General features: G+C 42.5%; 2 protein-coding genes across 2 annotated transcripts in view; one reads left to right on the plus strand and one right to left on the minus strand.

Annotated features, from left to right (window-relative positions):
• Positions 1-27,806, plus strand: part of SLC9A8 (solute carrier family 9 member A8) — a 101,204-nt gene that overhangs the window by 16,081 nt on the left and 57,317 nt on the right. Inside the window, exon 3 of the mRNA XM_049781369.1 lies at positions 26,973-27,053. Coding sequence (XP_049637326.1) covers positions 26,973-27,053 — 81 coding nt within the window. The remainder of the gene's footprint in view (positions 1-26,972; positions 27,054-27,806) is intronic.
• LOC126017532 (serine/threonine-protein kinase PAK 1-like) lies at positions 21,617-22,716 on the minus strand. The gene has a single exon (XM_049779476.1). The coding sequence runs from the start codon at positions 22,714-22,716 to the stop codon at positions 21,676-21,678; it is 1,041 nt and encodes a 346-aa protein (XP_049635433.1). The 3' UTR covers positions 21,617-21,675.

A 27,806-nucleotide genomic window follows, 5' to 3' on the forward strand; every position in this document is an offset into this window, starting at 1 on the left:
CTTTCTTTCTTTCTTTCTTTCTTTCTTTCTTTCTTTCTTTCTTTCTTTCTTTCTTTCTTTCTTTCTTTCTTTCTTTCCTTTCCTTTCCTTTCCTTTTTTTTTTTTTTGGTGGTTTTTGGGGCCATATCTAGTAACACTCAAGGGTTATTCCTGGCAATGTGCTCAGAAATCTTTCCTGGCGTGGGGGACTATATGGGATGCTGGGGGATCAAACCATGGTCCATCCTAGGTTAGTGCTTGCAAGGCAAACACCTTACCACTCCTTACCACTAGTGCCACTACTCCAGCTCCTGTGCTTAACTATCTTAGGGACCACCAGCATGTCCATGAGGCCTATATCTTTACACCTTCACATCATCACTGCTGGCATAAAGAGCTCAGTATTTCTTCTTTCTGGCCTACAGTTTTTTTTTTGGGGGGGGGGATCATCGGACTGTGCTCAGGTGTTACTCCTGGCTCTGTGCTCAGAAATTACTATGACAGGATTGGGAGACCATATGGGATGCTGGGGATCAAACCTGGATAGATGGTGCCAGAGAGATAACATGGAGGTAAGGCGTTTGCCTTTCATGCAGAAGGTCATCAGTTCAAATCCCGGCACCCCATATGGTCCCCCGTGCTTGCCAGGAGCGATTTCTGAGCTTGGAGCCAGGAGTAACTCCTGAGCACTGCTGGGTGTGACCCAAAAACAAAACAAAACAAAAAAAACCTGGGTAGGTTGGGTGCAGAGTAAATGCCCTATCCACTGTGCTATCGCTCCGTACCTTCACACTTTTTTAAATCATTTTTTTTCTTTTTTTTTTTTTTTTTTGGTTTTTTGGGCCACACCCGGCAATGCTCAGGGGTTACTCCTGGCTGTCTGCTCAGAAATAGCTCCTGGCAGGCACGGGGGACCATATGGGACACCGGGATTCGAACCAACCACCTTTGGTCCTGGATCGGCTGCTTGCAAGGCAAACACTGCTGTGCTATCTCTCCGGGCCCCTTTTTAAATCATTTTGTTTGTTTGTTTTTGGATCACACCCGGCAGAGCCCAGGGGTTACTCCTGGCTCTGTGCTCAGAAATCACTCCTGGTAGGCACTGGGAACCACATGGAATGCCGGGATTCAAACCACTGTCAGTCCTGGATCGGCTGCATCAAGGCAAACACCCTACTGCTGTGATATCTCTCCAGTCCCACTTTTTTTTTTTTTTTTTTTTTTCTTTTTTGGTTTTTCGGGTCACACCCGTTTGATGCTCAGGGGTTATTTCTGGCTACACGCTCAGAAATTGCCCCTGGCTTGGGCGGACCATATGGGACACCGGGGGATCGAACCGTGGTCCTTTCCTTGGCTAGCGCTTACAAGGCAGACACCTTGCCTCTAGCGCCACCTCGCCGGCCCCTTTTTTTTTTTTTTTTTTTTTGGTTTTTGGGCCGCACCCGGCGATGCTCAGAGGTTACTCATGGCTGTCTGCTCAGAAATAGCTCCTGGCAGGCATGGGGGACCATCTGGGACGCCGGGATTCAAACCAACCACTGTTAGTCCAGGATCGGCTATTTGCAAGGCAAGTGCCACTGTACTATCTCTCCGGCCCATCCCCCCCTTCTTTTTTTTGGGTCATACCCAGCAGTGCTCAGGGGTTCCTCCTGGCTCTACACTCAGAAATCGCTCCTGGCAGGCTCGGGGGACCATATAGGATGCCAGGATTCGAACCGATGACCTTCTGCATGAAAGGCAAACGCCTTACCTCCATGCTATCTCTCCGGCCCCGGCCCCCTCCCTTTTTTTTTTTAAATCTTAATTTGGGGCCAGAGAGATAGCATGGAGGTAGGGCATTTGTCTTGCGTGCAGAAGGCTGGTGGTTCGAATCCCGGCATCCTATATGGTCCCCCAAGCCTGCCAGGAGCGATTTCTGAGTGCAGAGCCAGGAGGAACCCCCCAGCGCTGCTGGGTGTGACCCAAAAACCAAAAAATATATATGCATATATATCTTTTTTTTTTTTTTTTTTTTTTTTTTTTTTTGTTTTTTGTGCCACACCAGGTGACGCTCAGAGGTTACTCCTGGCTATGCGCTCAGAAGTTGCTCCTGGCTTGGGGGACCATATGGGACGCCAGGGGATCGAACCACGGTCCCTCCTAGGCTAGCACTGGCAAGGCAGACACCTTACCTCTAGCGCCACCACGCCGGCCCCATATATATCTTAATTTAAACACCTTGATTACAAATCAATTTTTTTTATTTAAACACCTTGATTACATACATGATTGTGTTTGGGTTTCAGTCATAAAAGGAACACCACCCATGTCCCAAATCTCCCTCCTCCCCACCCGACCCCTGCCTGTACTCTAAACAGGCTCTGCATTTCCCTCATACATTCTCAATATTAGGACAGTTCAAAATGTAGTTATTTCTCTAACTAAACTCATCACTCTTTGTGGTGAGCTTCCTGAGGTGAGCTGGAACTTCCAGCTCTTTTCTCTTTTGTGTCTGAAATTTATTATTGCAAGAATGTCTTTCATTTTTCTTAAAACCCATAGATGAGTGAGACCATTCTGCGTTTTTCTCTCTCTCTCTGACTTATTTCACTCAGCATAATAGATTCCGTGTACATCCATGTATAGGACAATTTCATGACTTCATCTCTCCTGACAGCTGCATAATATTCCATTGTGTATATGTACCACAGTTTCTTTAGCCATTCGTCTGTTGAAGGGCATCTTGGTTGTTTCCAGAGTCTTGCTATGGTAAATAGTGCTGCAATGAATATAGGTGTAAAGAAGGGATTTTTGTATTGTATTTTTGTGTTCTTAGGGTATATTCCTAGGAGTGGTATAGCTGGATCGTATGGGAGCTCGATTTCCAGTTTTTGGAGGAATCTCCATATTGCTTTCCATAAAGGTTGAACTAGACGGCATTCCCACCAGCAGTGGATAAGGGTTCCTTTCTCTCCACATCCCCGCCAGCACTGTTTGTCCTCATTCTTTGTGATGTGTGCCATTCTCTGTGGTGTGAGGTGGTATCTCATCGTTGTTTTGATTTGCATCTCCCTGATGATTAGTGATATGGAGCATTTCTTCATGTGTCTTTTGGCCATTTGTATTTCTTCTTTGTCAAAGTGTCTGTCCATTTCTTCTCCCCATTTTTTGATGGGATTAGATGTTTTTTTCTTGTAAATTTCTGTCAGTGCCTTGAATATTTTAGAGATTAGCCCCTTATCTGATGGGTATTGGGTGAATAGTTTCTCCCACTCAGTGGGTGGCTCTTCTATCCTGGGCACTATTTCCTTTGAGGTGCAGAAGCTTCTCAACTTAATATATTCCCATCTGTTAATCTCTGCTTTCACTTGCTTGGAGAGTGCAGTTTCCTCCTTGAAGATGCCTGTAGTCTCAATGTCCTGGAGAGTTTTGCCTATGTGTTGTTCTATATATCTTATGGTTTGGGGTCTGATATCGAGGTCTTTAATCCATTTGGATTTTACCTTCGTACATGATGTTAGCTGGGGGTCTAAGTTTAATTTTTTGCAAGTGGCTAGCCAGTTGTGCCAACACCACTTGTTGAAGAGGCTTTCCTTGCTCCATTTAGGATTCCCTGCTCCTTTATCAAAAATTAGGTGATTGTATGTCTGGGGAACATTTTCTGAGTATTCAAGCCTATTCCACTGATCGGAGGGCCTGTCCTTATTCCAATACCATGCTGTTTTGATAACTATTGCTTTGTAGTAAAGTTTAAAGTTGGGGAAAGTAATTCCTCCCATATTCTTTTTCCCAATGATTGCTTTAGCTATTCTAGGGTGTTTATTGTTCCAAACAAATTTCAAAAGTGTCTGATCCAGGGGCCGGGCGGTGGCGCTAGAGGTAAGGTGCCTGCCTTGCCTGCGCTAGCCTTGGATGGACCACGGTTCGATCCCCCGGTGTCCCATATGGTCCCTCAAGCCAGGAGCGACTTCTGAGTGCAATAGCCAGGAGTAACCCCTGAGCGTCACCGGGTGTGACCCAAAAACAAAAACAAAAAAAAAGTGTCTGATCCACTTCTTTGAAGAATGTCATGGGTATCTTTAGAGGGATAGCGTTGAATCTGTATAATGCCTTGGGGAGTATTGCCATTTTGATGATGTTATTCCTGCCAATCCATGAGCAGGGTATGTGTTTTCATTTCCGCGTGTTCTCTCTTATTTCTTGTTTTATAGTTTTCTTTGTATAGGTCCTTCACATTTTTAGTCAAGTTGATTCCAAGATATCTGAGTTTGTGTGGCACTATTGTGAATGGGGTTGTTTTCTTTTTTTTTTTTTAATTTATTTAAACACCTTGATTACATACATGATTGTGTTTGGGTTTCAGTCATGTAAAGAACGCCACCCATCACCAGTGCAACATTCCCACCACCAATGTCCCAAGTCTCCCTCCTCCCCACCCGACCCCTGCCTGTACTCTAAACAGGCTCTCCATTTCCCTCATATATTCTCATTATTAGGAAAGTTCAGAATGTAGTTATTTCTCTAACTAAACTCATCACTCTTTGTGGTGAGCTTCCTGAGGTGAGCTGGAACTTCCAGCTCTTTTCTCTTTAGTGTCTGAAAATTATTATTGCAAGAATGTCTTTCATTTTTCTTAAAACCCATAGATGAGTGAGACCATTCTGCGTTTTTCTCTCTCTCTCTGACTTATTTCACTCAGCATAATAGATTCCGTGTACATCCATGTATAGGACAATTTCATGACTTCATCTCTCCTGACAGCTGCATAATATTCCATTGTGTATATGTACCACAGTTTCTTTAGCCATTCATCTGTTGAAGGGCATCTTGGTTGTTTCCAGAGTCTTGCTATGGTAAATAGTGCTGCAATGAATATGGGTGTAAGGAAGGGATTTTTGTATTGTATTTTTGTGTTCTTAGGGTATATTCCTAGGAGTGGTATAGCTGGATCATATGGGAGCTCGATTTCAAGTTTTTGGAGGAATCTCCATATCGCTTTCCATAAAGGTTGAACTAGACGGCATTCCCACCAGCAGTGGATAAGAGTTCCTTTCTCTCCACATCCCCGCCAACACTGTTTATTCTCATTCTTTGTGATGTGTGCCATTCTCTGTGGTGTGAGGTGGTATCTCATCGTTGTTTTGATTTGCATCTCCCTGATGATTAGTGATGTGGAGCACTTTTTCATGTGTCTTTTGGCCATTTGTATTTCTTTTTTGTCAAAGTGTCTGTTCATTTCTTCTCCCCATTTTTTGATGGGATTAGATGTTTTTTTCTTGTAAATTTCTGTCAGTGCCTTGAATATTTTAGAGATTAGCCCCTTATCTGATGGGTATTGGGTGAATAGTTTCTCCCACTCAGTGGGTGGCTCTTCTATCCTGGGCACTATTTCCTTTGAGGTGCAGAAGCTTCTCAACTTAATATATTCCCATCTGTTAATCTCTGCTTTCACTTGCTTGGAGAGTGCAGTTTCCTCCTTGAAGATGCCTGTAGTCTCAATGTCCTGGAGAGTTTTGCCTATGTGTTGTTCTATATATCTTATGGTTTGGGGTCTGATATCGAGGTCTTTAATCCATTTGGATTTTACCTTCGTACATGATGTTAGCTGGGGGTCTAAGTTTAATTTTTTGCAAGTGGCTAGCCAGTTGTGCCAACACCACTTGTTGAAGAGGCTTTCCTTGCTCCATTTAGGATTCCCTGCTCCTTTATCAAAAATTAGGTGATTGTATGTCTGGGGAACATTTTCTGAGTATTCAAGCCTATTCCACTGATCGGAGGGCCTGTCCTTATTCCAATACCATGCTGTTTTGATAACTATTGCTTTGTAGTAAAGTTTAAAGTTGGGGAAAGTAATTCCTCCCATATTCTTTTTCCCAATGATTGCTTTAGCTATTCTAGGGTGTTTATTGTTCCAAACAAATTTCAAAAGTGTCTGATCCAGGGGCCGGGCGGTGGCGCTAGAGGTAAGGTGCCTGCCTTGCCTGCGCTAGCCTTGGATGGACCACGGTTCGATCCCCCGGTGTCCCATATGGTCCCTCAAGCCAGGAGCGACTTCTGAGTGCAATAGCCAGGAGTAACCCCTGAGCGTCACCGGGTGTGACCCAAAAACAAAAACAAAAAAAAAGTGTCTGATCCACTTCTGTGAAGAATGTCATGGGTATCTTTAGAGGGATAGCGTTGAATCTGTATAATGCCTTGGGGAGTATTGCCATTTTGATGATGTTATTCCTGCCAATCCATGAGCAGGGTATGTGTTTTCATTTCCGCGTGTTCTCTCTTATTTCTTGGAGCAGAGTTTTATAGTTTTCTTTGTATAGGTCCTTCACATTTTTAGTCAAGTTGATTCCAAGATATCTGAGTTTGTGTGGCACTATTGTGAATGGGGTTGTTTTCTTTTTTTTTTTTTTAATTTATTTAAACACCTTGATTACATACATGATTGTGTTTGGGTTTCAGTCATGTAAAGAACGCCACCCATCACCAGTGCAACATTCCCACCACCAATGTCCCAAGTCTCCCTCCTCCCCACCCGACCCCTGCCTGTACTCTAAACAGGCTCTCCATTTCCCTCATATATTCTCATTATTAGGAAAGTTCAGAATGTAGTTATTTCTCTAACTAAACTCATCACTCTTTGTGGTGAGCTTCCTGAGGTGAGCTGGAACTTCCAGCTCTTTTCTCTTTAGTGTCTGAAAATTATTATTGCAAGAATGTCTTTCATTTTTCTTAAAACCCATAGATGAGTGAGACCATTCTGCGTTTTTCTCTCTCTCTCTGACTTATTTCACTCAGCATAATAGATTCCGTGTACATCCATGTATAGGACAATTTCATGACTTCATCTCTCCTGACAGCTGCATAATATTCCATTGTGTATATGTACCACAGTTTCTTTAGCCATTCATCTGTTGAAGGGCATCTTGGTTGTTTCCAGAGTCTTGCTATGGTAAATAGTGCTGCAATGAATATGGGTGTAAGGAAGGGATTTTTGTATTGTATTTTTGTGTTCTTAGGGTATATTCCTAGGAGTGGTATAGCTGGATCATATGGGAGCTCGATTTCAAGTTTTTGGAGGAATCTCCATATCGCTTTCCATAAAGGTTGAACTAGACGGCATTCTCACCAGCAGTGGATAAGAGTTCCTTTCTCTCCACATCCCCGCCAACACTGTTTATTCTCATTCTTTGTGATGTGTGCCATTCTCTGTGGTGTGAGGTGGTATCTCATCGTTGTTTTGATTTGCATCTCCCTGATGATTAGTGATGTGGAGCACTTTTTCATGTGTCTTTTGGCCATTTGTATTTCTTTTTTGTCAAAGTGTCTGTTCATTTCTTCTCCCCATTTTTTGATGGGATTAGATGTTTTTTTCTTGTAAATTTCTGTCAGTGTCTTGTATATTTTAGAGATTAGCCCCTTATCTGATGGGTATTGGGTGAATAGTTTCTCCCACTCAGTGGGTGGCTTTTCTATCCTGGGCACTATTTCCTTTGAGGTGCAGAAGCTTCTCAACTTAATATATTCCCATCTGTTAATCTCTGCTTTCACTTGCTTGGAGAGTGCAGTTTCCTCCTTGAAGATGCCTGTAGTCTCAATGTCCTGGAGAGTTTTGCCTATGTGTTGTTCTATATATCTTATGGTTTGGGGTCTGATATCGAGGTCTTTAATCCATTTGGATTTTACCTTCGTACATGATGTTAGCTGGGGGTCTAAGTTTAATTTTTTGCAAGTGGCTAGCCAGTTGTGCCAACACCACTTGTTGAAGAGGCTTTCCTTGCTCCATTTAGGATTCCCTGCTCCTTTATCAAAAATTAGGTGATTGTATGTCTGGGGAACATTTTCTGAGTATTCAAGCCTATTCCACTGATCGGAGGGCCTGTCCTTATTCCAATACCATGCTGTTTTGATAACTATTGCTTTGTAGTAAAGTTTAAAGTTGGGGAAAGTAATTCCTCCCATATTCTTTTTCCCAATGATTGCTTTAGCTATTCTAGGGTGTTTATTGTTCCAAACAAATTTCAAAAGTGTCTGATCCAGGGGCCGGGCGGTGGCGCTAGAGGTAAGGTGCCTGCCTTGCCTGCGCTAGCCTTGGATGGACCACGGTTCGATCCCCCGGTGTCCCATATGGTCCCTCAAGCCAGGAGCGACTTCTGAGTGCAATAGCCAGGAGTAACCCCTGAGCGTCACCGGGTGTGACCCAAAAACAAAAACAAAAAAAAAGTGTCTGATCCACTTCTTTGAAGAATGTCATGGGTATCTTTAGAGGGATAGCGTTGAATCTGTATAATGCCTTGGGGAGTATTGCCATTTTGATGATGTTATTCCTGCCAATCCATGAGCAGGGTATGTGTTTTCATTTCCGCGTGTTCTCTCTTATTTCTTGGAGCAGAGTTTTATAGTTTTCTTTGTATAGGTCCTTCACATTTTTAGTCAAGTTGATTCCAAGATATCTGAGTTTGTGTGGCACTATTGTGAATGGGGTTGTTTTCTTTTTTTTTTTTTTAATTTATTTAAACACCTTGATTACATACATGATTGTGTTTGGGTTTCAGTCATGTAAAGAACGCCACCCATCACCAGTGCAACATTCCCACCACCAATGTCCCAAGTCTCCCTCCTCCCCACCCGACCCCTGCCTGTACTCTAAACAGGCTCTCCATTTCCCTCATATATTCTCATTATTAGGAAAGTTCAGAATGTAGTTATTTCTCTAACTAAACTCATCACTCTTTGTGGTGAGCTTCCTGAGGTGAGCTGGAACTTCCAGCTCTTTTCTCTTTAGTGTCTGAAAATTATTATTGCAAGAATGTCTTTCATTTTTCTTAAAACCCATAGATGAGTGAGACCATTCTGCGTTTTTCTCTCTCTCTCTGACTTATTTCACTCAGCATAATAGATTCCGTGTACATCCATGTATAGGACAATTTCATGACTTCATCTCTCCTGACAGCTGCATAATATTCCATTGTGTATATGTACCACAGTTTCTTTAGCCATTCATCTGTTGAAGGGCATCTTGGTTGTTTCCAGAGTCTTGCTATGGTAAATAGTGCTGCAATGACTATGGGTGTAAGGAAGGGATTTTTGTATTGTATTTTTGTGTTCTTAGGGTATATTCCTAGGAGTGGTATAGCTGGATCATATGGGAGCTCGATTTCAAGTTTTTGGAGGAATCTCCATATCGCTTTCCATAAAGGTTGAACTAGACGGCATTCCCACCAGCAGTGGATAAGAGTTCCTTTCTCTCCACATCCCCGCCAACACTGTTTATTCTCATTCTTTGTGATGTGTGCCATTCTCTGTGGTGTGAGGTGGTATCTCATCGTTGTTTTGATTTGCATCTCCCTGATGATTAGTGATGTGGAGCACTTTTTCATGTGTCTTTTGGCCATTTGTATTTCTTTTTTGTCAAAGTGTCTGTTCATTTCTTCTCCCCATTTTTTGATGGGATTAGATGTTTTTTTCTTGTAAATTTCTGTCAGTGCCTTGAATATTTTAGAGATTAGCCCCTTATCTGATGGGTATTGGGTGAATAGTTTCTCCCACTCAGTGGGTGGCTCTTCTATCCTGGGCACTATTTCCTTTGAGGTGCAGAAGCTTCTCAACTTAATATATTCCCATCTGTTAATCTCTGCTTTCACTTGCTTGGAGAGTGCAGTTTCCTCCTTGAAGATGCCTGTAGTCTCAATGTCCTGGAGAGTTTTGCCTATGTGTTGTTCTATATATCTTATGGTTTGGGGTCTGATATCGAGGTCTTTAATCCATTTGGATTTTACCTTCGTACATGATGTTAGCTGGGGGTCTAAGTTTAATTTTTTGCAAGTGGCTAGCCAGTTGTGCCAACACCACTTGTTGAAGAGGCTTTCCTTGCTCCATTTAGGATTCCCTGCTCCTTTATCAAAAATTAGGTGATTGTATGTCTGGGGAACATTTTCTGAGTATTCAAGCCTATTCCACTGATCGGAGGGCCTGTCCTTATTCCAATACCATGCTGTTTTGATAACTATTGCTTTGTAGTAAAGTTTAAAGTTGGGGAAAGTAATTCCTCCCATATTCTTTTTCCCAATGATTGCTTTAGCTATTCTAGGGTGTTTATTGTTCCAAACAAATTTCAAAAGTGTCTGATCCAGGGGCCGGGCGGTGGCGCTAGAGGTAAGGTGCCTGCCTTGCCTGCGCTAGCCTTGGATGGACCACGGTTCGATCCCCCGGTGTCCCATATGGTCCCTCAAGCCAGGAGCGACTTCTGAGTGCAATAGCCAGGAGTAACCCCTGAGCGTCACCGGGTGTGACCCAAAAACAAAAACAAAAAAAAAGTGTCTGATCCACTTCTTTGAAGAATGTCATGGGTATCTTTAGAGGGATAGCGTTGAATCTGTATAATGCCTTGGGGAGTATTGCCATTTTGATGATGTTATTCCTGCCAATCCATGAGCAGGGTATGTGTTTTCATTTCCGCGTGTTCTCTCTTATTTCTTGGAGCAGAGTTTTATAGTTTTCTTTGTATAGGTCCTTCACATTTTTAGTCAAGTTGATTCCAAGATATCTGAGTTTGTGTGGCACTATTGTGAATGGGGTTGTTTTCTTTTTTTTTTTTTAATTTATTTAAACACCTTGATTACATACATGATTGTGTTTGGGTTTCAGTCATGTAAAGAACGCCACCCATCACCAGTGCAACATTCCCACCACCAATGTCCCAAGTCTCCCTCCTCCCCACCCGACCCCTGCCTGTACTCTAAACAGGCTCTCCATTTCCCTCATATATTCTCATTATTAGGAAAGTTCAGAATGTAGTTATTTCTCTAACTAAACTCATCACTCTTTGTGGTGAGCTTCCTGAGGTGAGCTGGAACTTCCAGCTCTTTTCTCTTTAGTGTCTGAAAATTATTATTGCAAGAATGTCTTTCATTTTTCTTAAAACCCATAGATGAGTGAGACCATTCTGCGTTTTTCTCTCTCTCTCTGACTTATTTCACTCAGCATAATAGATTCCATGTACATCCATGTATAGGACAATTTCATGACTTCATCTCTCCTGACAGCTGCATAATATTCCATTGTGTATATGTACCACAGTTTCTTTAGCCATTCATCTGTTGAAGGGCATCTTGGTTGTTTCCAGAGTCTTGCTATGGTAAATAGTGCTGCAATGAATATGGGTGTAAGGAAGGGATTTTTGTATTGTATTTTTGTGTTCTTAGGGTATATTCCTAGGAGTGGTATAGCTGGATCATATGGGAGCTCGATTTCAAGTTTTTGGAGGAATCTCCATATCGCTTTCCATAAAGGTTGAACTAGACGGCATTCCCACCAGCAGTGGATAAGAGTTCCTTTCTCTCCACATCCCCGCCAACACTGTTTATTCTCATTCTTTGTGATGTGTGCCATTCTCTGTGGTGTGAGGTGGTATCTCATCGTTGTTTTGATTTGCATCTCCCTGATGATTAGTGATGTGGAGCACTTTTTCATGTGTCTTTTGGCCATTTGTATTTCTTTTTTGTCAAAGTGTCTGTTCATTTCTTCTCCCCATTTTTTGATGGGATTAGATGTTTTTTTCTTGTAAATTTCTGTCAGTGTCTTGTATATTTTAGAGATTAGCCCCTTATCTGATGGGTATTGGGTGAATAGTTTCTCCCACTCAGTGGGTGGCTTTTCTATCCTGGGCACTATTTCCTTTGAGGTGCAGACGCTTCTCAACTTAATATATTCCCATCTGTTAATCTCTGCTTTCACTTTCCTGGAGAGTTTTGCCTATGTGTTGTTCTATATATCTTATGGTTTGGGGTCTAATATCGAGGTCTTTAATCCATTTGGATTTTACCTTCGTACATGATGTTAGCTGGGTGTCTAAGTTAATTTTTTGAAAGTGGCTAGCCAGTTGTGCCAACACCACTTGTTGAAGAGGCTTTCCTTGCTCCATTTAGGATTCCCTGCTCCTTTATCAAAAATTAGGTGATTGTATGTCTGGGGAACATTTTCTGAGTATTCAAGCCTATTCCACTGATCGGAGGGCCTGTCCTTATTCCAATACCATGCTGTTTTGATAACTATTGCTTTGTAGTAAAGTTTAAAGTTGGGGAAAGTAATTCCTCCCATATTCTTTTTCCCAATGATTGCTTTAGCTATTCTAGGGTGTTTATTGTTCCAAACAAATTTCAAAAGTGTCTGATCCAGGGGCCGGGCGGTGGCGCTAGAGGTAAGGTGCCTGCCTTGCCTGCGCTAGCCTTGGATGGACCACGGTTCGATCCCCCGGTGTCCCATATGGTCCCTCAAGCCAGGAGCGACTTCTGAGTGCAATAGCCAGGAGTAACCCCTGAGCGTCACCGGGTGTGACCCAAAAACAAAAACAAAAAAAAAGTGTCTGATCCACTTCTTTGAAGAATGTCATGGGTATCTTTAGAGGGATAGCGTTGAATCTGTATAATGCCTTGGGGAGTATTGCCATTTTGATGATGTTATTCCTGCCAATCCATGAGCAGGGTATGTGTTTTCATTTCCGCGTGTTCTCTCTTATTTCTTGGAGCAGAGTTTTATAGTTTTCTTTGTATAGGTCCTTCACATTTTTAGTCAAGTTGATTCCAAGATATCTGAGTTTGTGTGGCACTATTGTGAATGGGGTTGTTTTCTTTTTTTTTTTTTTAATTTATTTAAACACCTTGATTACATACATGATTGTGTTTGGGTTTCAGTCATGTAAAGAACGCCACCCATCACCAGTGCAACATTCCCACCACCAATGTCCCAAGTCTCCCTCCTCCCCACCCGACCCCTGCCTGTACTCTAAACAGGCTCTCCATTTCCCTCATATATTCTCATTATTAGGAAAGTTCAGAATGTAGTTATTTCTCTAACTAAACTCATCACTCTTTGTGGTGAGCTTCCTGAGGTGAGCTGGAACTTCCAGCTCTTTTCTCTTTAGTGTCTGAAAATTATTATTGCAAGAATGTCTTTCATTTTTCTTAAAACCCATAGATGAGTGAGACCATTCTGCGTTTTTCTCTCTCTCTCTGACTTATTTCACTCAGCATAATAGATTCCGTGTACATCCATGTATAGGACAATTTCATGACTTCATCTCTCCTGACAGCTGCATAATATTCCATTGTGTATATGTACCACAGTTTCTTTAGCCATTCATCTGTTGAAGGGCATCTTGGTTGTTTCCAGAGTCTTGCTATGGTAAATAGTGCTGCAATGAATATGGGTGTAAGGAAGGGATTTTTGTATTGTATTTTTGTGTTCTTAGGGTATATTCCTAGGAGTGGTATAGCTGGATCATATGGGAGCTCGATTTCAAGTTTTTGGAGGAATCTCCATATCGCTTTCCATAAAGGTTGAACTAGACGGCATTCTCACCAGCAGTGGATAAGAGTTCCTTTCTCTCCACATCCCCGCCAACACTGTTTATTCTCATTCTTTGTGATGTGTGCCATTCTCTGTGGTGTGAGGTGGTATCTCATCGTTGTTTTGATTTGCATCTCCCTGATGATTAGTGATGTGGAGCACTTTTTCATGTGTCTTTTGGCCATTTGTATTTCTTTTTTGTCAAAGTGTCTGTTCATTTCTTCTCCCCATTTTTTGATGGGATTAGATGTTTTTTTCTTGTAAATTTCTGTCAGTGCCTTGAATATTTTAGAGATTAGCCCCTTATCTGATGGGTATTGGGTGAATAGTTTCTCCCACTCAGTGGGTGGCTCTTCTATCCTGGGCACTATTTCCTTTGAGGTGCAGAAGCTTCTCAACTTAATATATTCCCATCTGTTAATCTCTGCTTTCACTTGCTTGGAGAGTGCAGTTTCCTCCTTGAAGATGCCTGTAGTCTCAATGTCCTGGAGAGTTTTGCCTATGTGTTGTTCTATATATCTTATGGTTTGGGGTCTGATATCGAGGTCTTTAATCCATTTGGATTTTACCTTCGTACATGATGTTAGCTGGGGGTCTAAGTTTAATTTTTTGCAAGTGGCTAGCCAGTTGTGCCAACACCACTTGTTGAAGAGGCTTTCCTTGCTCCATTTAGGATTCCCTGCTCCTTTATCAAAAATTAGGTGATTGTATGTCTGGGGAACATTTTCTGAGTATTCAAGCCTATTCCACTGATCGGAGGGCCTGTCCTTATTCCAATACCATGCTGTTTTGATAACTATTGCTTTGTAGTAAAGTTTAAAGTTGGGGAAAGTAATTCCTCCCATATTCTTTTTCCCAATGATTGCTTTAGCTATTCTAGGGTGTTTATTGTTCCAAACAAATTTCAAAAGTGTCTGATCCAGGGGCCGGGCGGTGGCGCTAGAGGTAAGGTGCCTGCCTTGCCTGCGCTAGCCTTGGATGGACCACGGTTCGATCCCCCGGTGTCCCATATGGTCCCTCAAGCCAGGAGCGACTTCTGAGTGCAATAGCCAGGAGTAACCCCTGAGCGTCACCGGGTGTGACCCAAAAACAAAAACAAAAAAAAAGTGTCTGATCCACTTCTTTGAAGAATGTCATGGGTATCTTTAGAGGGATAGCGTTGAATCTGTATAATGCCTTGGGGAGTATTGCCATTTTGATGATGTTATTCCTGCCAATCCATGAGCAGGGTATGTGTTTTCATTTCCGCGTGTTCTCTCTTATTTCTTGGAGCAGAGTTTTATAGTTTTCTTTGTATAGGTCCTTCACATTTTTAGTCAAGTTGATTCCAAGATATCTGAGTTTGTGTGGCACTATTGTGAATGGGGTTGTTTTCTTTTTTTTTTTTTTAATTTATTTAAACACCTTGATTACATACATGATTGTGTTTGGGTTTCAGTCATGTAAAGAACGCCACCCATCACCAGTGCAACATTCCCACCACCAATGTCCCAAGTCTCCCTCCTCCCCACCCGACCCCTGCCTGTACTCTAAACAGGCTCTCCATTTCCCTCATATATTCTCATTATTAGGAAAGTTCAGAATGTAGTTATTTCTCTAACTAAACTCATCACTCTTTGTGGTGAGCTTCCTGAGGTGAGCTGGAACTTCCAGCTCTTTTCTCTTTAGTGTCTGAAAATTATTATTGCAAGAATGTCTTTCATTTTTCTTAAAACCCATAGATGAGTGAGACCATTCTGCGTTTTTCTCTCTCTCTCTGACTTATTTCACTCAGCATAATAGATTCCGTGTACATCCATGTATAGGACAATTTCATGACTTCATCTCTCCTGACAGCTGCATAATATTCCATTGTGTATATGTACCACAGTTTCTTTAGCCATTCATCTGTTGAAGGGCATCTTGGTTGTTTCCAGAGTCTTGCTATGGTAAATAGTGCTGCAATGAATATGGGTGTAAGGAAGGGATTTTTGTATTGTATTTTTGTGTTCTTAGGGTATATTCCTAGGAGTGGTATAGCTGGATCATATGGGAGCTCGATTTCAAGTTTTTGGAGGAATCTCCATATCGCTTTCCATAAAGGTTGAACTAGACGGCATTCCCACCAGCAGTGGATAAGAGTTCCTTTCTCTCCACATCCCCGCCAACACTGTTTATTCTCATTCTTTGTGATGTGTGCCATTCTCTGTGGTGTGAGGTGGTATCTCATCGTTGTTTTGATTTGCATCTCCCTGATGATTAGTGATGTGGAGCACTTTTTCATGTGTCTTTTGGCCATTTGTATTTCTTTTTTGTCAAAGTGTCTGTTCATTTCTTCTCCCCATTTTTTGATGGGATTAGATGTTTTTTTCTTGTAAATTTCTGTCAGTGCCTTGAATATTTTAGAGATTAGCCCCTTATCTGATGGGTATTGGGTGAATAGTTTCTCCCACTGAGTGGGTGGCTTTTCTATCCTGGGCACTATTTCCTTTGAGGTGCAGACGCTTCTCAACTTAATATATTCCCATCTGTTAATCTCTGCTTTCACTTTCTTGGAGAGTGCATTTTCCTCCTTGAAGATGCCTGTAGTCTTAATGTCCTGGAGAGTTTTGCCTATGTGTTGTTCTATATATCTTATGGTTTGGGGTCTAATATCGAGGTCTTTAATCCATTTGGATTTTACCTTCGTACATGATGTTAGCTGGGTGTCTAAGTTAATTTTTTGAAAGTGGCTAGCCAGTTGTGCCAACACCACTTGTTGAAGAGGCTTTCCTTGCTCCATTTAGGATTCCCTGCTCCTTTATCAAAAATTAGGTGATTGTATGTCTGGGGAACATTTTCTGAGTATTCAAGCCTATTCCACTGATCGGAGGGCCTGTCCTTATTCCAATACCATGCTGTTTTGATAACTATTGCTTTGTAGTAAAGTTTAAAGTTGGGGAAAGTAATTCCTCCCATATTCTTTTTCCCAATGATTGCTTTAGCTATTCTAGGGTGTTTATTGTTCCAAACAAATTTCAAAAGTGTCTGATCCAGGGGCCGGGCGGTGGCGCTAGAGGTAAGGTGCCTGCCTTGCCTGCGCTAGCCTTGGATGGACCACGGTTCGATCCCCCGGTGTCCCATATGGTCCCTCAAGCCAGGAGCGACTTCTGAGTGCAATAGCCAGGAGTAACCCCTGAGCGTCACCGGGTGTGACCCAAAAACAAAAACAAAAAAAAAGTGTCTGATCCACTTCTTTGAAGAATGTCATGGGTATCTTTAGAGGGATAGCGTTGAATCTGTATAATGCCTTGGGGAGTATTGCCATTTTGATGATGTTATTCCTGCCAATCCATGAGCAGGGTATGTGTTTTCATTTCCGCGTGTTCTCTCTTATTTCTTGGAGCAGAGTTTTATAGTTTTCTTTGTATAGGTCCTTCACATTTTTAGTCAAGTTGATTCCAAGATATCTGAGTTTGTGTGGCACTATTGTGAATGGGGTTGTTTTCTTTTTTTTTTTTTAATTTATTTAAACACCTTGATTACATACATGATTGTGTTTGGGTTTCAGTCATGTAAAGAACGCCACCCATCACCAGTGCAACATTCCCACCACCAATGTCCCAAGTCTCCCTCCTCCCCACCCGACCCCTGCCTGTACTCTAAACAGGCTCTCCATTTCCCTCATATATTCTCATTATTAGGAAAGTTCAGAATGTAGTTATTTCTCTAACTAAACTCATCACTCTTTGTGGTGAGCTTCCTGAGGTGAGCTGGAACTTCCAGCTCTTTTCTCTTTAGTGTCTGAAAATTATTATTGCAAGAATGTCTTTCATTTTTCTTAAAACCCATAGATGAGTGAGACCATTCTGCGTTTTTCTCTCTCTCTCTGACTTATTTCACTCAGCATAATAGATTCCGTGTACATCCATGTATAGGACAATTTCATGACTTCATCTCTCCTGACAGCTGCATAATATTCCATTGTGTATATGTACCACAGTTTCTTTAGCCATTCATCTGTTGAAGGGCATCTTGGTTGTTTCCAGAGTCTTGCTATGGTAAATAGTGCTGCAATGAATATGGGTGTAAGGAAGGGATTTTTGTATTGTATTTTTGTGTTCTTAGGGTATATTCCTAGGAGTGGTATAGCTGGATCATATGGGAGCTCGATTTCAAGTTTTTGGAGGAATCTCCATATCGCTTTCCATAAAGGTTGAACTAGACGGCATTCCCACCAGCAGTGGATAAGAGTTCCTTTCTCTCCACATCCCCGCCAACACTGTTTATTCTCATTCTTTGTGATGTGTGCCATTCTCTGTGGTGTGAGGTGGTATCTCATCGTTGTTTTGATTTGCATCTCCCTGATGATTAGTGATGTGGAGCACTTTTTCATGTGTCTTTTGGCCATTTGTATTTCTTTTTTGTCAAAGTGTCTGTTCATTTCTTCTCCCCATTTTTTGATGGGATTAGATGTTTTTTTCTTGTAAAGTTCTGTCAGTGCCTTGTATATTTTGGAGATTAGCCCCTTATCTGATGGGTATTGGGTGAATAGTTTCTCCCACTCAGTGGGTGGCTCTTCTATCCTGGGCACTATTTCCTTTGAGGTGCAGAAGCTTCTCAGCTTAATATATTCCCATCTGTTAATCTCTGCTTTCACTTGCTTGGAGAGTGCAGTTTCCTCCTTGAAGATGCCTGTAATGTCCTGGAGTGTCTTGCCTATGTGCTGTTCTATATATCTTATGGTTTTGGGGCTGATATCGAGGTCTTTAATCCATTTGGATTTTACCTTCGTACTTGATGATAGCTGGGAGTCTAAGTTCAATTTTTTGCAAGCAGCTATCCAGTTGTGCCAACACCACTTGTTGAAGAGGCTTTCTTTGCTCCATTTAGGATTTCTTGCTCCTTTATCAAAAATTAGGTGATTGTATGTCCGGGGAACATTTTCTGAGTATTCAAGCCTATTCCACTGATCGGAGGGCCTGTCCTTATTCCAATACCATGCTGTTTTGATAACTATTGCTTTGTAGTACAGTTTAAAGTTGGGGAAAGTAATTCCTCCCATATTCTTTTTCCCAATGATTGCTTTGGCTATTCGAGGGTGTTTATTGTTCCAAATGAATTTCAAAAGTGTCTGATCCACTTCTTTGAAGAATGTCATGGGTATCTTTAGGGGGATAGCATTAAATCTGTATAATGCCTTGGGGAGTATTGCCATTTTGATGATGTTAATCCTGCCAATCCACGAGCAGGGTATGCATTTCCATTTCCGCGTGTCCTCTCTTATTTCTTGGAGCAGAGTTTTATAGTTTTCTCTGTATAGGTCCTTCACATTTTTAGTCAAGTTGATTCCAAGATATTTGAGTTTGTGTGGCACTATTGTGAATGGGGTTGTTTTCTTAATGTCCATTTCTTCTTTATTACTGTTGGTGTATAGAAAGGCCATTGATTTTTGTGTGTTAATTTTGTAGCCTGCCACCTTGCTATATGAGTCTATTGTTTCTAGAAGCTTTTTGGTAGAGTCTTTAGGGTTTTTTAAGTAGAGTATCATGTCATCTGCAAACAGTGAGAGCTTGACTTCTTCCTTTCCTATCTGGATTCCCTTGATATCTTTTTCTTGCCTAATCGCTATAGCAAGTACTTCCAGTGCTATGTTGAATAGGAGTGGTGAGAGAGGACAGCCTTGTCTTGTACCAGAATTTAGAGGGAAGACTTTTAGTTTTTCTCCGTTGAGGATAATATTTGCCGTTGGCTTGTGGTAGATGGCTTCAACTAGATTGAGAAAGGTTCCTTCCATTCCCATCTTGCTGAGAGTTTTGATCAAGAATGGGTGTTGGACCTTATCAAATGCTTTCTCTGCATCTATTGATATGATCATGTGGTTTTTGTTTTTCTTGTTGTTGATGTTGTGTATTATGTTGATAGACTTACGGATGTTAAACCATCCTTGCATTCCTGGGATGAAACCTACTTGATCGTAGTGGATGATCTTCTTTTTTTTTTTTTGTTTGTTTGTTTGTTTGTTTTGTTTTTTTGGGCCACACCCGGTAACGCTCAGGGGTTACTCCTGGCTATGTGCTCAGAAGTTGCTCCTGGCTTGGGGGACCATATGGGACACCGGGGGATCGAACCGCCGTCCGTCCAAGGCTAGCGCAGGCAAGGCAGGCACCTTACCTTTAGCGCCACCGCCCGGCCCCGGATGATCTTCTTAATGAGGTATTGAATCCTATTTGCCAGGATTTTGTTGAGGATCTTTGCATCTGCATTCATCAGCGATATTGGTCTGTAATTTTCTTTTTTCGTAGCATCTCTGTCTGGTTTAGGTATCAGGGTGATGTTGGCTTCATAAAAGCTATTTGGGAGTGTTTCCATTTGTTCAATTTCATGAAAGAGTCTTGCCAGGATTGGTAGTAGTTCCTCTTGGAAAGTTTGAAAGAATTCATTAGTGAATCCATCTGGGCCTGGGCTTTTGTTTTTGGGCAGACTTTTGATTACCATTTTTATTTCATCAATGGTGATGGGGGTGTTTAGATATGCTACATCCTCTTCTTTCAACCGTGGAAGATTATAAGAGTCCAAGAATTTATCCATTTCTTCCAGGTTCTCATTTTTAGTGGCATAGAGTTTTTCAAAGTAGTTTCTGATTACCCTTTGAATCTCTGTCATATCAGTAGTGATCTCTCCTTTTTCATTCCTAATACGAGTTATCAAGTTTCTTTCTCTCTCTTTCTTTGTTAGGTTTGCCAGTGGTCTATCAATCTTGTTTATTTTTTCAAAGAACCAACTTCTGCTTTCGTTGATCTTTCGGATTGTTTTTTGAGTTTCCACTTCATTGATTTCTGCTCTCAGCTTTGTTATTTCCTTCTGTCTTCCTATTCTTGGGTCCTTTTGTTGAGTACTTTCTAGTTCTATTAGCTGTGTCATTAAGCTACTCAGGTAAGCTCCTTCTGCCTTCCTGATGTGTGCTTGCAAAGCTATAAATTTTCCTCTCAGTACTGCTTTTGCTGTGTCCCATAAGTTCTGATAGTTTGTGTCTTTATTGTCATTTGTTTCCAGGAACCTTTTGATTTCCTCCTTGATTTCATCTCAGACCCACTGGTTATTGAGTATGAGGTTGTTTAACTTCCAGGTGTTAAAGTTTTTCTTCTGAGTCCCTTTGGAATTCACAAATAATTTCAGAGCCTTGTGGTCAGCGAAGGTAGTCTGCAAAATTTCTATCCTCTTGATATTATGGAGGTATGTTTTATGTGCCAGCATGTAGTCTATCCTGGAGAATGTCCCATGTACATTGGAGAAGAATGTGTATCCAGGTTTCCGGGGATGGAGTGTCCTATATATATCCACTAGGCCTCTTTCTTCCATTTCTCTCCTCAGGTCCTGTATATTCTTGTTGGGTTTCAGTCTGGTTGACCTATCCAGTGTTGACAAAGCAGTGTTGAGGTCCCCCACAATTATTGTGTTGTTATTGATATTGTTTTTCAGATTTGTCAACAGTTGTTTTAAATATTTTGCTGGCCCCTCATTTGGTGCATATATGTTTAGGAGAGTTATTTCTTCCTGCTCTACATACCCCTTGATTAATATAAAATGTCCATCTTTGTCCCTTACAACCTTCCTGAGTATAAAGTTTGCATTATCTGATATTAGTATGGCCACTCCAGCTTTTTTATGGGTGTTGTTTGCTTGGATAATTTTTCTCCAGCCTTTTATTTTGAGTCTATGTTTGTTCTGACTATTCAGGTGCGTTTCTTGTAGGCAGCAGAAGGTTGGATTGAGTTTTTTGATCCATTTAGCCACTCTGTGTCTCTTAACTGGTGCATTTAGTCCATTGATGTTGAGAGAAAGAATTGTCCTGGGATTTAATGCCATCTTTATATCGAAATTTGGTGTGTCTTTTGGTTAGTCTTGTTTTAAATTCGGTCTTTCAGTTTTTCTCTTAAGACTGGTTTTGAGTCTATAAAGTTTCTGAGCTGTTTTTTGTCTGTGAAACCATGTATTCTTCCGTCAAACCGGAAAGTGAGTTTTGCTGGGTACAGTATTCTAGGTGAAGCATTCATTTCATTCAGTCTTGTCACAATATCCCATCACTGCTTTCTGGCATTGAGTGTTTCTGGTGACAGGTCTGCTGTAAATCTCAAGGATGCTTGCTTGAATGTAATTTCCTCTTTTGATCTTGCTGTTTTCAGAATTCTGTCTCTATCTGTGGGATTTGTCATTGTGACTAGGATGTGTCTTGGGGTGGTTTTTCTTGGGTCTCTTTTGGTTGGTACTCTTCGAGCATGCAGGATTTGATCACATATATTCTTTAGCTCTGGAAGTTTCTCTTAATGATGTTCTTTTTTTTTTTTTTTTTGGATTTCTGAAATGAGCATTTATTTCACAGAAGGCTTGGCACGGAGAGGCTGGGCTGGGCATGTGTTAGTGGTTGTTCTTGGTTGCCTCCTTGGCTGCAGCAATCAGTGGGGTGAGGCTCGAGAGGGGCTTGGCAATCTTCAGGAACTGGTGCTGCAGCAACTCTTTAGCTGAACCCCTCTTTTCCACATCCATCTCAAGGCAACGACTCAGAAAGTCCGGGAAGATAGCTGACAGCTTTTCTGGGTTTTGAAGTTCTGGGGTCCCATTGGTGGCAATGAGGTACAATGCTCTCAGAGGATTTTCATTGAGGTATGGGGGCTCTCCTTCAATCATTTCAATTGCCATAATGCCCAGGGACCAGATGTCAACCTTGGACCCATAGGCCTTTCTTGTCACAACCTCAGGTGCCATCCAGTATGGAGTTCCCACCATGGTGCTCCGTTTGCTTTGCTCCGGAGTGATTTGGGCACAAAATCCAAAGTCAGTCAGCTTGACAGAGCCATCCATTCCCAATAGGATATTGTCACTCTTGATGTCTCTGTGAATAACCTGGTTTGAATGGAGAAACTCCAAAGCCTGCAGGCACTCACGGCACACTGCTGCAATCTGGCCTTCATCCATACAGGTTTCTTTCACCACATCTGTTAAAGAGCCTCCAGCCAAGTATTCCATGACAACCCAGAGCTCATCTCCCACGAGGTGACTGTCCAAGTAGTTCACAATATTTGGGTTTTTGTTTTCCCTCATGACCAGGATCTCATTAATAATCAGCTCTTTCTTTGGCTGCTGCTGAAGGTTCATCTGTTTAATGGCCACTTCCTGTCCTGTGGCCACATCCATTGCAGTGTACACGGTACCTGAAGCACCTTGTCCAATCTTCTCAAATCGAGTATATTTCTTCTTAGGGTCGCTCACACTCACTATGCTTCGTAATTTCTCCAGTATCTCATCAGACATTTTAGGCTTCTTCTTCAGCTTCTCAGTGTTCTGCGTCAGAGCATCTACTGGAGGGGGTTTGGTCTCCGTAGGTGAAATGGGAGATGTAGCCACATCTTGAGTCGGAGTATCAGGAATCGGTTCAATCACAGACCGTGTGTATACCATGTGTAGCTCCAAAGCGCCACGGTGTACTAGTTCTTCTTTCTTGAGAAAGTGGGAAGTTGTCATTTTCATCACATCTTCTGAAACCTGACCACCAGGCTTGCATGAGGCTGACCGGGGAAGGATCCAATTCGATTCCTGTCATCCCATATGGTCCCCCAGCCTGCCAGGAGCGATTTGAGGGTAGAGCCAGGAGTAATCCCTAGTGCTGCTGGGTGTGACCCAAAAAAACCAATCAATCAATGAATAAATAAATAAAGTTTAAAAAAAGAAGAGTTTTAATAGGAAGGAAGGAAGGGAGGGAGGGAGGGAGGGAGGGAGGGAGGGAGGGAGAAAGGAAATAAGGGAGGGAGAGAGGGAGGGAGGAAGGGAAGGAAGGAAGGAAGGAAGGAAGGAAGGAAGGAAGGAAGGAAGGAAGGAAGGAAGGAAGGAAGGAAAGAAGGAAGGAAGGGAGGAAGGGAGGAAGGAAGGGAGGGAGGGAGGGAGGGAGGGAGGGAGGGAGGGAGGGAGGGAGGAAGCTTAATGATGTTCTTGACCGTTGATTCTTCCTGGAAATTTTCTTCCTGGGTCTCTGGGACTCCAATGATTCTTAAGTTGTTTCTGTTGATCTTATCATAGACTTCTATTTTCATCTGTTCCCATTCTTTGACTAATTTTTCCATTGTCTGTTCACTTGCTTTAAGTTTTTTTTCCAATCTCTCCTGCTGTATGGAATTGTTATGTATCTCATCTTCCACAGCACCAAGTCTATTCTCAGCTTCTGATACCCTGTTCCAGAGCTTATCCATTTTGTCATTCACTTCGTTTACTGATTTTTTCAGGCCTGTTAGTTGACATGTTATTTCAGTTTGGAGTTTTGTGATTTCTGTCTTCATATTTTCTTGATTCTTATTAGTGTTCTGTTCCACTCTATCCATGGTTTCTTTGAGGTCTTTGAGCATCTTCCATATTGCTACTCTAAAGTCCTTATCTGAGAGGTTGATTAGTTGGTTGGTCATTAACTGGTCATCAGAATTGTCATCTTCATTCTCTATGTCTGATGCTGGCCTGCGTTGTTTCCCCATTGTCACACTTGTATTGTGGGTTTTTCTACGTGTTGTGGTGGTATTCATTGGTTATATGATGCAGGCAGCACACTTCTCTGGCTCCGCCCTTTCTGGATGGGCCGACTTGCCTCCAAGGTAGGGGAGTCCTCCATGGATGAAGCCTCACACAGGATCAAATCTTAGGCCCGAGCACGCAGCAGAGAAGACAGTCTGGAGAGAAATTCTTGCTTCTGTGATCCAACACAGTTCTTAGTGTGTTTTTTTTTTCTCTTCTTGTGATAGTGTTCTTTTTTTAGAAAGAGCGCACGGCTGCGTAGCGAAGTGGAGCTAAGTGCCTTCTGGAGCCTCTTTTCAGCCCACTCTCAAGAGGTTCACGCAACAGGATAGTAGAGAGACACACACAGGCAGCACTCACAGTTTTTCACAGTCGGGCCCCACTGGACAGGCGTAGTTTTCACTCGCTTGCTGGGCAGCTTCAGAATGCTGTATTTTTAGGGTTCGCTTCCTAGGACTCTGAGGAGAGCTTCAAGAATTCAGAAAAGACAGGACAGGGCTCCCTTCAGGTCCTCTGTTTCCTCAGAAGAAGCACAGCCGGGTGGAGACTCTGCAGGTAGAGCAATCAGCACTCTGCCTGGAAACCCCCACATCTAGCCATTTCTTACTCACTCACTTGCTGGGTAGCTTCAGTTTTTTGGGGGTTCGCTTCCCAGGGCTCTGAGGTGAGCTTCCAGAGTTCAGGAAAGACAGAGAAGAGTAGGACAGGGCTCCCTTCAGGTCCTCAGTTTCCTCAGAAGGAGCACAGCCGGGTGGAGACTCTGCAGGTAGAGCAATCAGCACTCTGCCTGGAAACCCCCACATGCAGCCATTTCTTACTCACCAGATCAATTTTTTTTTAATTTGCCATTTACTTCGTTTTTATTTATAGCCATTCTAGGTGATGTAATTTTTATACCTCATGCTTTTGATTTTTATTTTTTGGCTTTGAAGCCACTCCCAGTGGTTCTCAGGGGACTTCTCTAGACTACCTGGCAGGTCTCTCCTAGAGACTTTCAGAGGACCATGGGCTGTAACCCATATCCCCATGTGCTCAACTACCCCTGAGCCTCCTACCTGCCCCTTGCTCTGCATTTCCTACTGACTAACTGCTAAGCATCTTTCCATGTGCTCATGGCTGGTTGTTCATGTGCTTATGGAGAATTGTATGTACACACATCCTTGCCTATTTTGTGGTTTGCCTTTCTATGTTGTTCAGATTTATGTTCTAAGTAGCAAATTAGGCAGATTCTTGGGGTTTTTGTTTGTTTGTTTGTTTTTTGGTTTGGGTGTCATTCGCAGAAGGGAATTTACTCCCAAGGCTTTACTCCTGGTTCTGCACGAAGAAATCACCCCTGGCAGGCTTGGGAGACCATTGGGTTGTTTGTTTGTTTTTTGATTCTTGGGCCACACCCAGCAGTGCTCAGGGGTTATTCCTGGCTCTGCACTCAGAAATCGCTCTTGGCAGGCTCGGGGGACTGTATGGGATGCCGGGGACCAAACCCAGGCTGGCAGTGTGCAAGGCAAACGCCCTACCCACAGTCCTGTCACTCTAGTTCCCACTCAATGGTATTGGGATCAGACCTAAGTTACCTGCTTGCCAAGTAGAAGCTATAGCCCTTTGATCTAATTTCCCAGTAGATAAAAGTAGACTTTTATCCAGCGTGCTGAAAAAAAAGAATAGAAACGGATCCACTCTCTCTACCTCTCTGTGGGCTGCCCAGTGCTGCTGGCCTGCCCACTTTCGCCTTCCCAGGACACATGTCATTTTGTCAAGTTGGAACTTTTCTCTTGCCCTTATTTTGATGTGGGATTTTTATAACTAGGTTAAATGTTTATAATAAAATAGCAGCACAGATTGATAGTCTAGAGCAGACTGAAAGGAGAGCAAAATTTCTATATTTACAAGCTGCTCCTTCCTCGGCCACCTGGTGCTTTGGTGGTGCTAAAGTTAAACCTCTCCTTTGGGTCTGAAATGATAGTGCAGTGGCTAAAGTGCTTGCTTTACACCCAGCTGACCGGGATTTGATCCCCAGCATCCTATATAGTCCCCAGAACACCACCAGGAGTGATTCCTGAGCACTGCCAGGTGTGGCCCCAAAGAAAACAAAAACAAAGTCATTTTCCTTGACAAAAGGCAACCTTTTTTTTTTTTTTTTTTTTTTTTTTTTTGGTTTTTGGGCCACACCCAGTGACGCTCAGGGGTTACTCCTGGCTATGCGCTCAGAAGTCGCTCCTGGCTTGGGGGACCATATGGGACACCGGGGGATCGAACCGTGGTCCGTCCAAGGCTAGCGCAGGCAAGGCAGGCACCTTACCTCTTGCGCCACCGCCCAGCCCCAAGGCAACCTTTTTTAGTAGCCTCAAATTACTCCTGCTTGCTGATAACAGGTAGCTACCTCGGAGCCATGTGTGGTGACTATAGTGGGGCAACACTCCGAAGGTCCTACTGTCTCTGGCACTACATATGGCCCTGGAGAGTCACAGAACTTTGACACACTGTTATCAGCACATCAAAGTATTGATGTTGTCCTGTTGGTAAAATAATCTCATTTCCTATGTCAAATCAAGCGAGGCTGGTGGCCAGAGAGCACGACATTCACATGAAAACCACTGATTTACTTCCTTCCTCCTCCCCACTCAGGGCTTTTATGATTGATGAATAATTTAAAAATGTTGAGTGTCATTTCTCAGAACCAGGGACATTAGAACAAATTTAAGAAGTTGTATAAGATTTAAGATCTTGAAGGGAGGAATTTTTAGGTCTTGCTGCCTGTTTCCAAACTGGAGAATTGTTCAAGCACATAGAAAAGTGGAGAAAGTGTAAGGAAGACTGTGTTAAGGTTAAGAATAAAAGGTTGGGGTTCCAGAGTGATAGTACAGTGGGTAGGACACTTGCCTTGCACAAGATTGACCTGGGTTCAATCCCTGGCATCCCATATGGTCCCCCAAACCTCACCAGGAGTGATCCCTGAACTCAGAGCCAGGAGTAAGCCCCAAGTACCTCTGGGTTGTATTCCCTCCCTGAGCCCCCCAAAATAATAAAAGTTTGGAAACACAGCTGACCTTTACTGTGTCCTTGCCAGCTGTCTACTACCCCAGTGACTACCCCATTGCCTTGGAATTGGTGTCTCCCTTGCAGGGTCAGACTGTTTTAACCATGCTTTATTTCCCCCACAGCTATCTGCATCATCTTGGTGCATTTGCTGATCCGGTACCGATTACATTTTCTGCCCGAGAGTGTTGCTGTGGTTTCTCTAGGTAAGTGCAGTCCACATCCACTAAATTGACAGCACAAAGAAGGGGCTTGCTCTAGTGTCATTCCTTAGCATGAGCTTCCATATAGAGCAGGGGTCTTCAAACTTTTTAAAGTGGGGGCCGGATTATTGTCCCATAGAGAGCTGGAGGGCTGAACTATATGAGCTACTAATTTCTACTCACACTGCAATATCTTATATAAATAAAATGAAAACCATTTATAAATAAACAGATCACACACCAGTATTTCAATGGGAATTGTGGGCCTGCTTTTGGCTAATGAGATGGTCAATGTCCGGTTCCATATTTGTCACCGCCAGCCATAACAAGTGATGCAAGTGGGCATCAGTTAATCTTGATCTGGTTGGAGATTGCAGATGTTTCATTCTTGAAAAAGTCTGTTCACAGGCATAAGTGCTACCAAAGATGGTTACCATTTTGAGTGCATGGTTCCTGATATTTGGATATGTCTCAGAGGGGAGAGATGCATAGAAATTCAAAAGGTTACTTGTCTTAAATGCGTCTTTCAGAGAGTCAAAATTCTGCAGTTCAGCCAGTTCCATTTGGTAAATTGTAAGGACATTTTCAATCTCAACAGAAAATGGGTTATGAAAAAGCTGTATGTCCTGTTTATGGAGATGAAGCTCTTTGAATCTAAATTGAAACCCCTTTTGCAACAATTCTAGTGAAGCCAGACATGTTTCCTTTGGGAACACAACCAATGGTTTGTCCGCTGACAGGTTTTGAGTTGTTGGG

Source organism: Suncus etruscus, chromosome 9, assembly GCF_024139225.1.
Source record: "Suncus etruscus isolate mSunEtr1 chromosome 9, mSunEtr1.pri.cur, whole genome shotgun sequence".
Classification (NCBI taxonomy): Eukaryota; Metazoa; Chordata; class Mammalia; order Eulipotyphla; family Soricidae; genus Suncus; species Suncus etruscus.

Bases quoted from the DNA above. Each gene is read 5' to 3' on its own strand.
- LOC126017532 (XM_049779476.1), bottom strand. From the start codon at position 22,716: ATGGTATACACACGGTCTGTGATTGAACCGATTCCTGATACTCCGACT.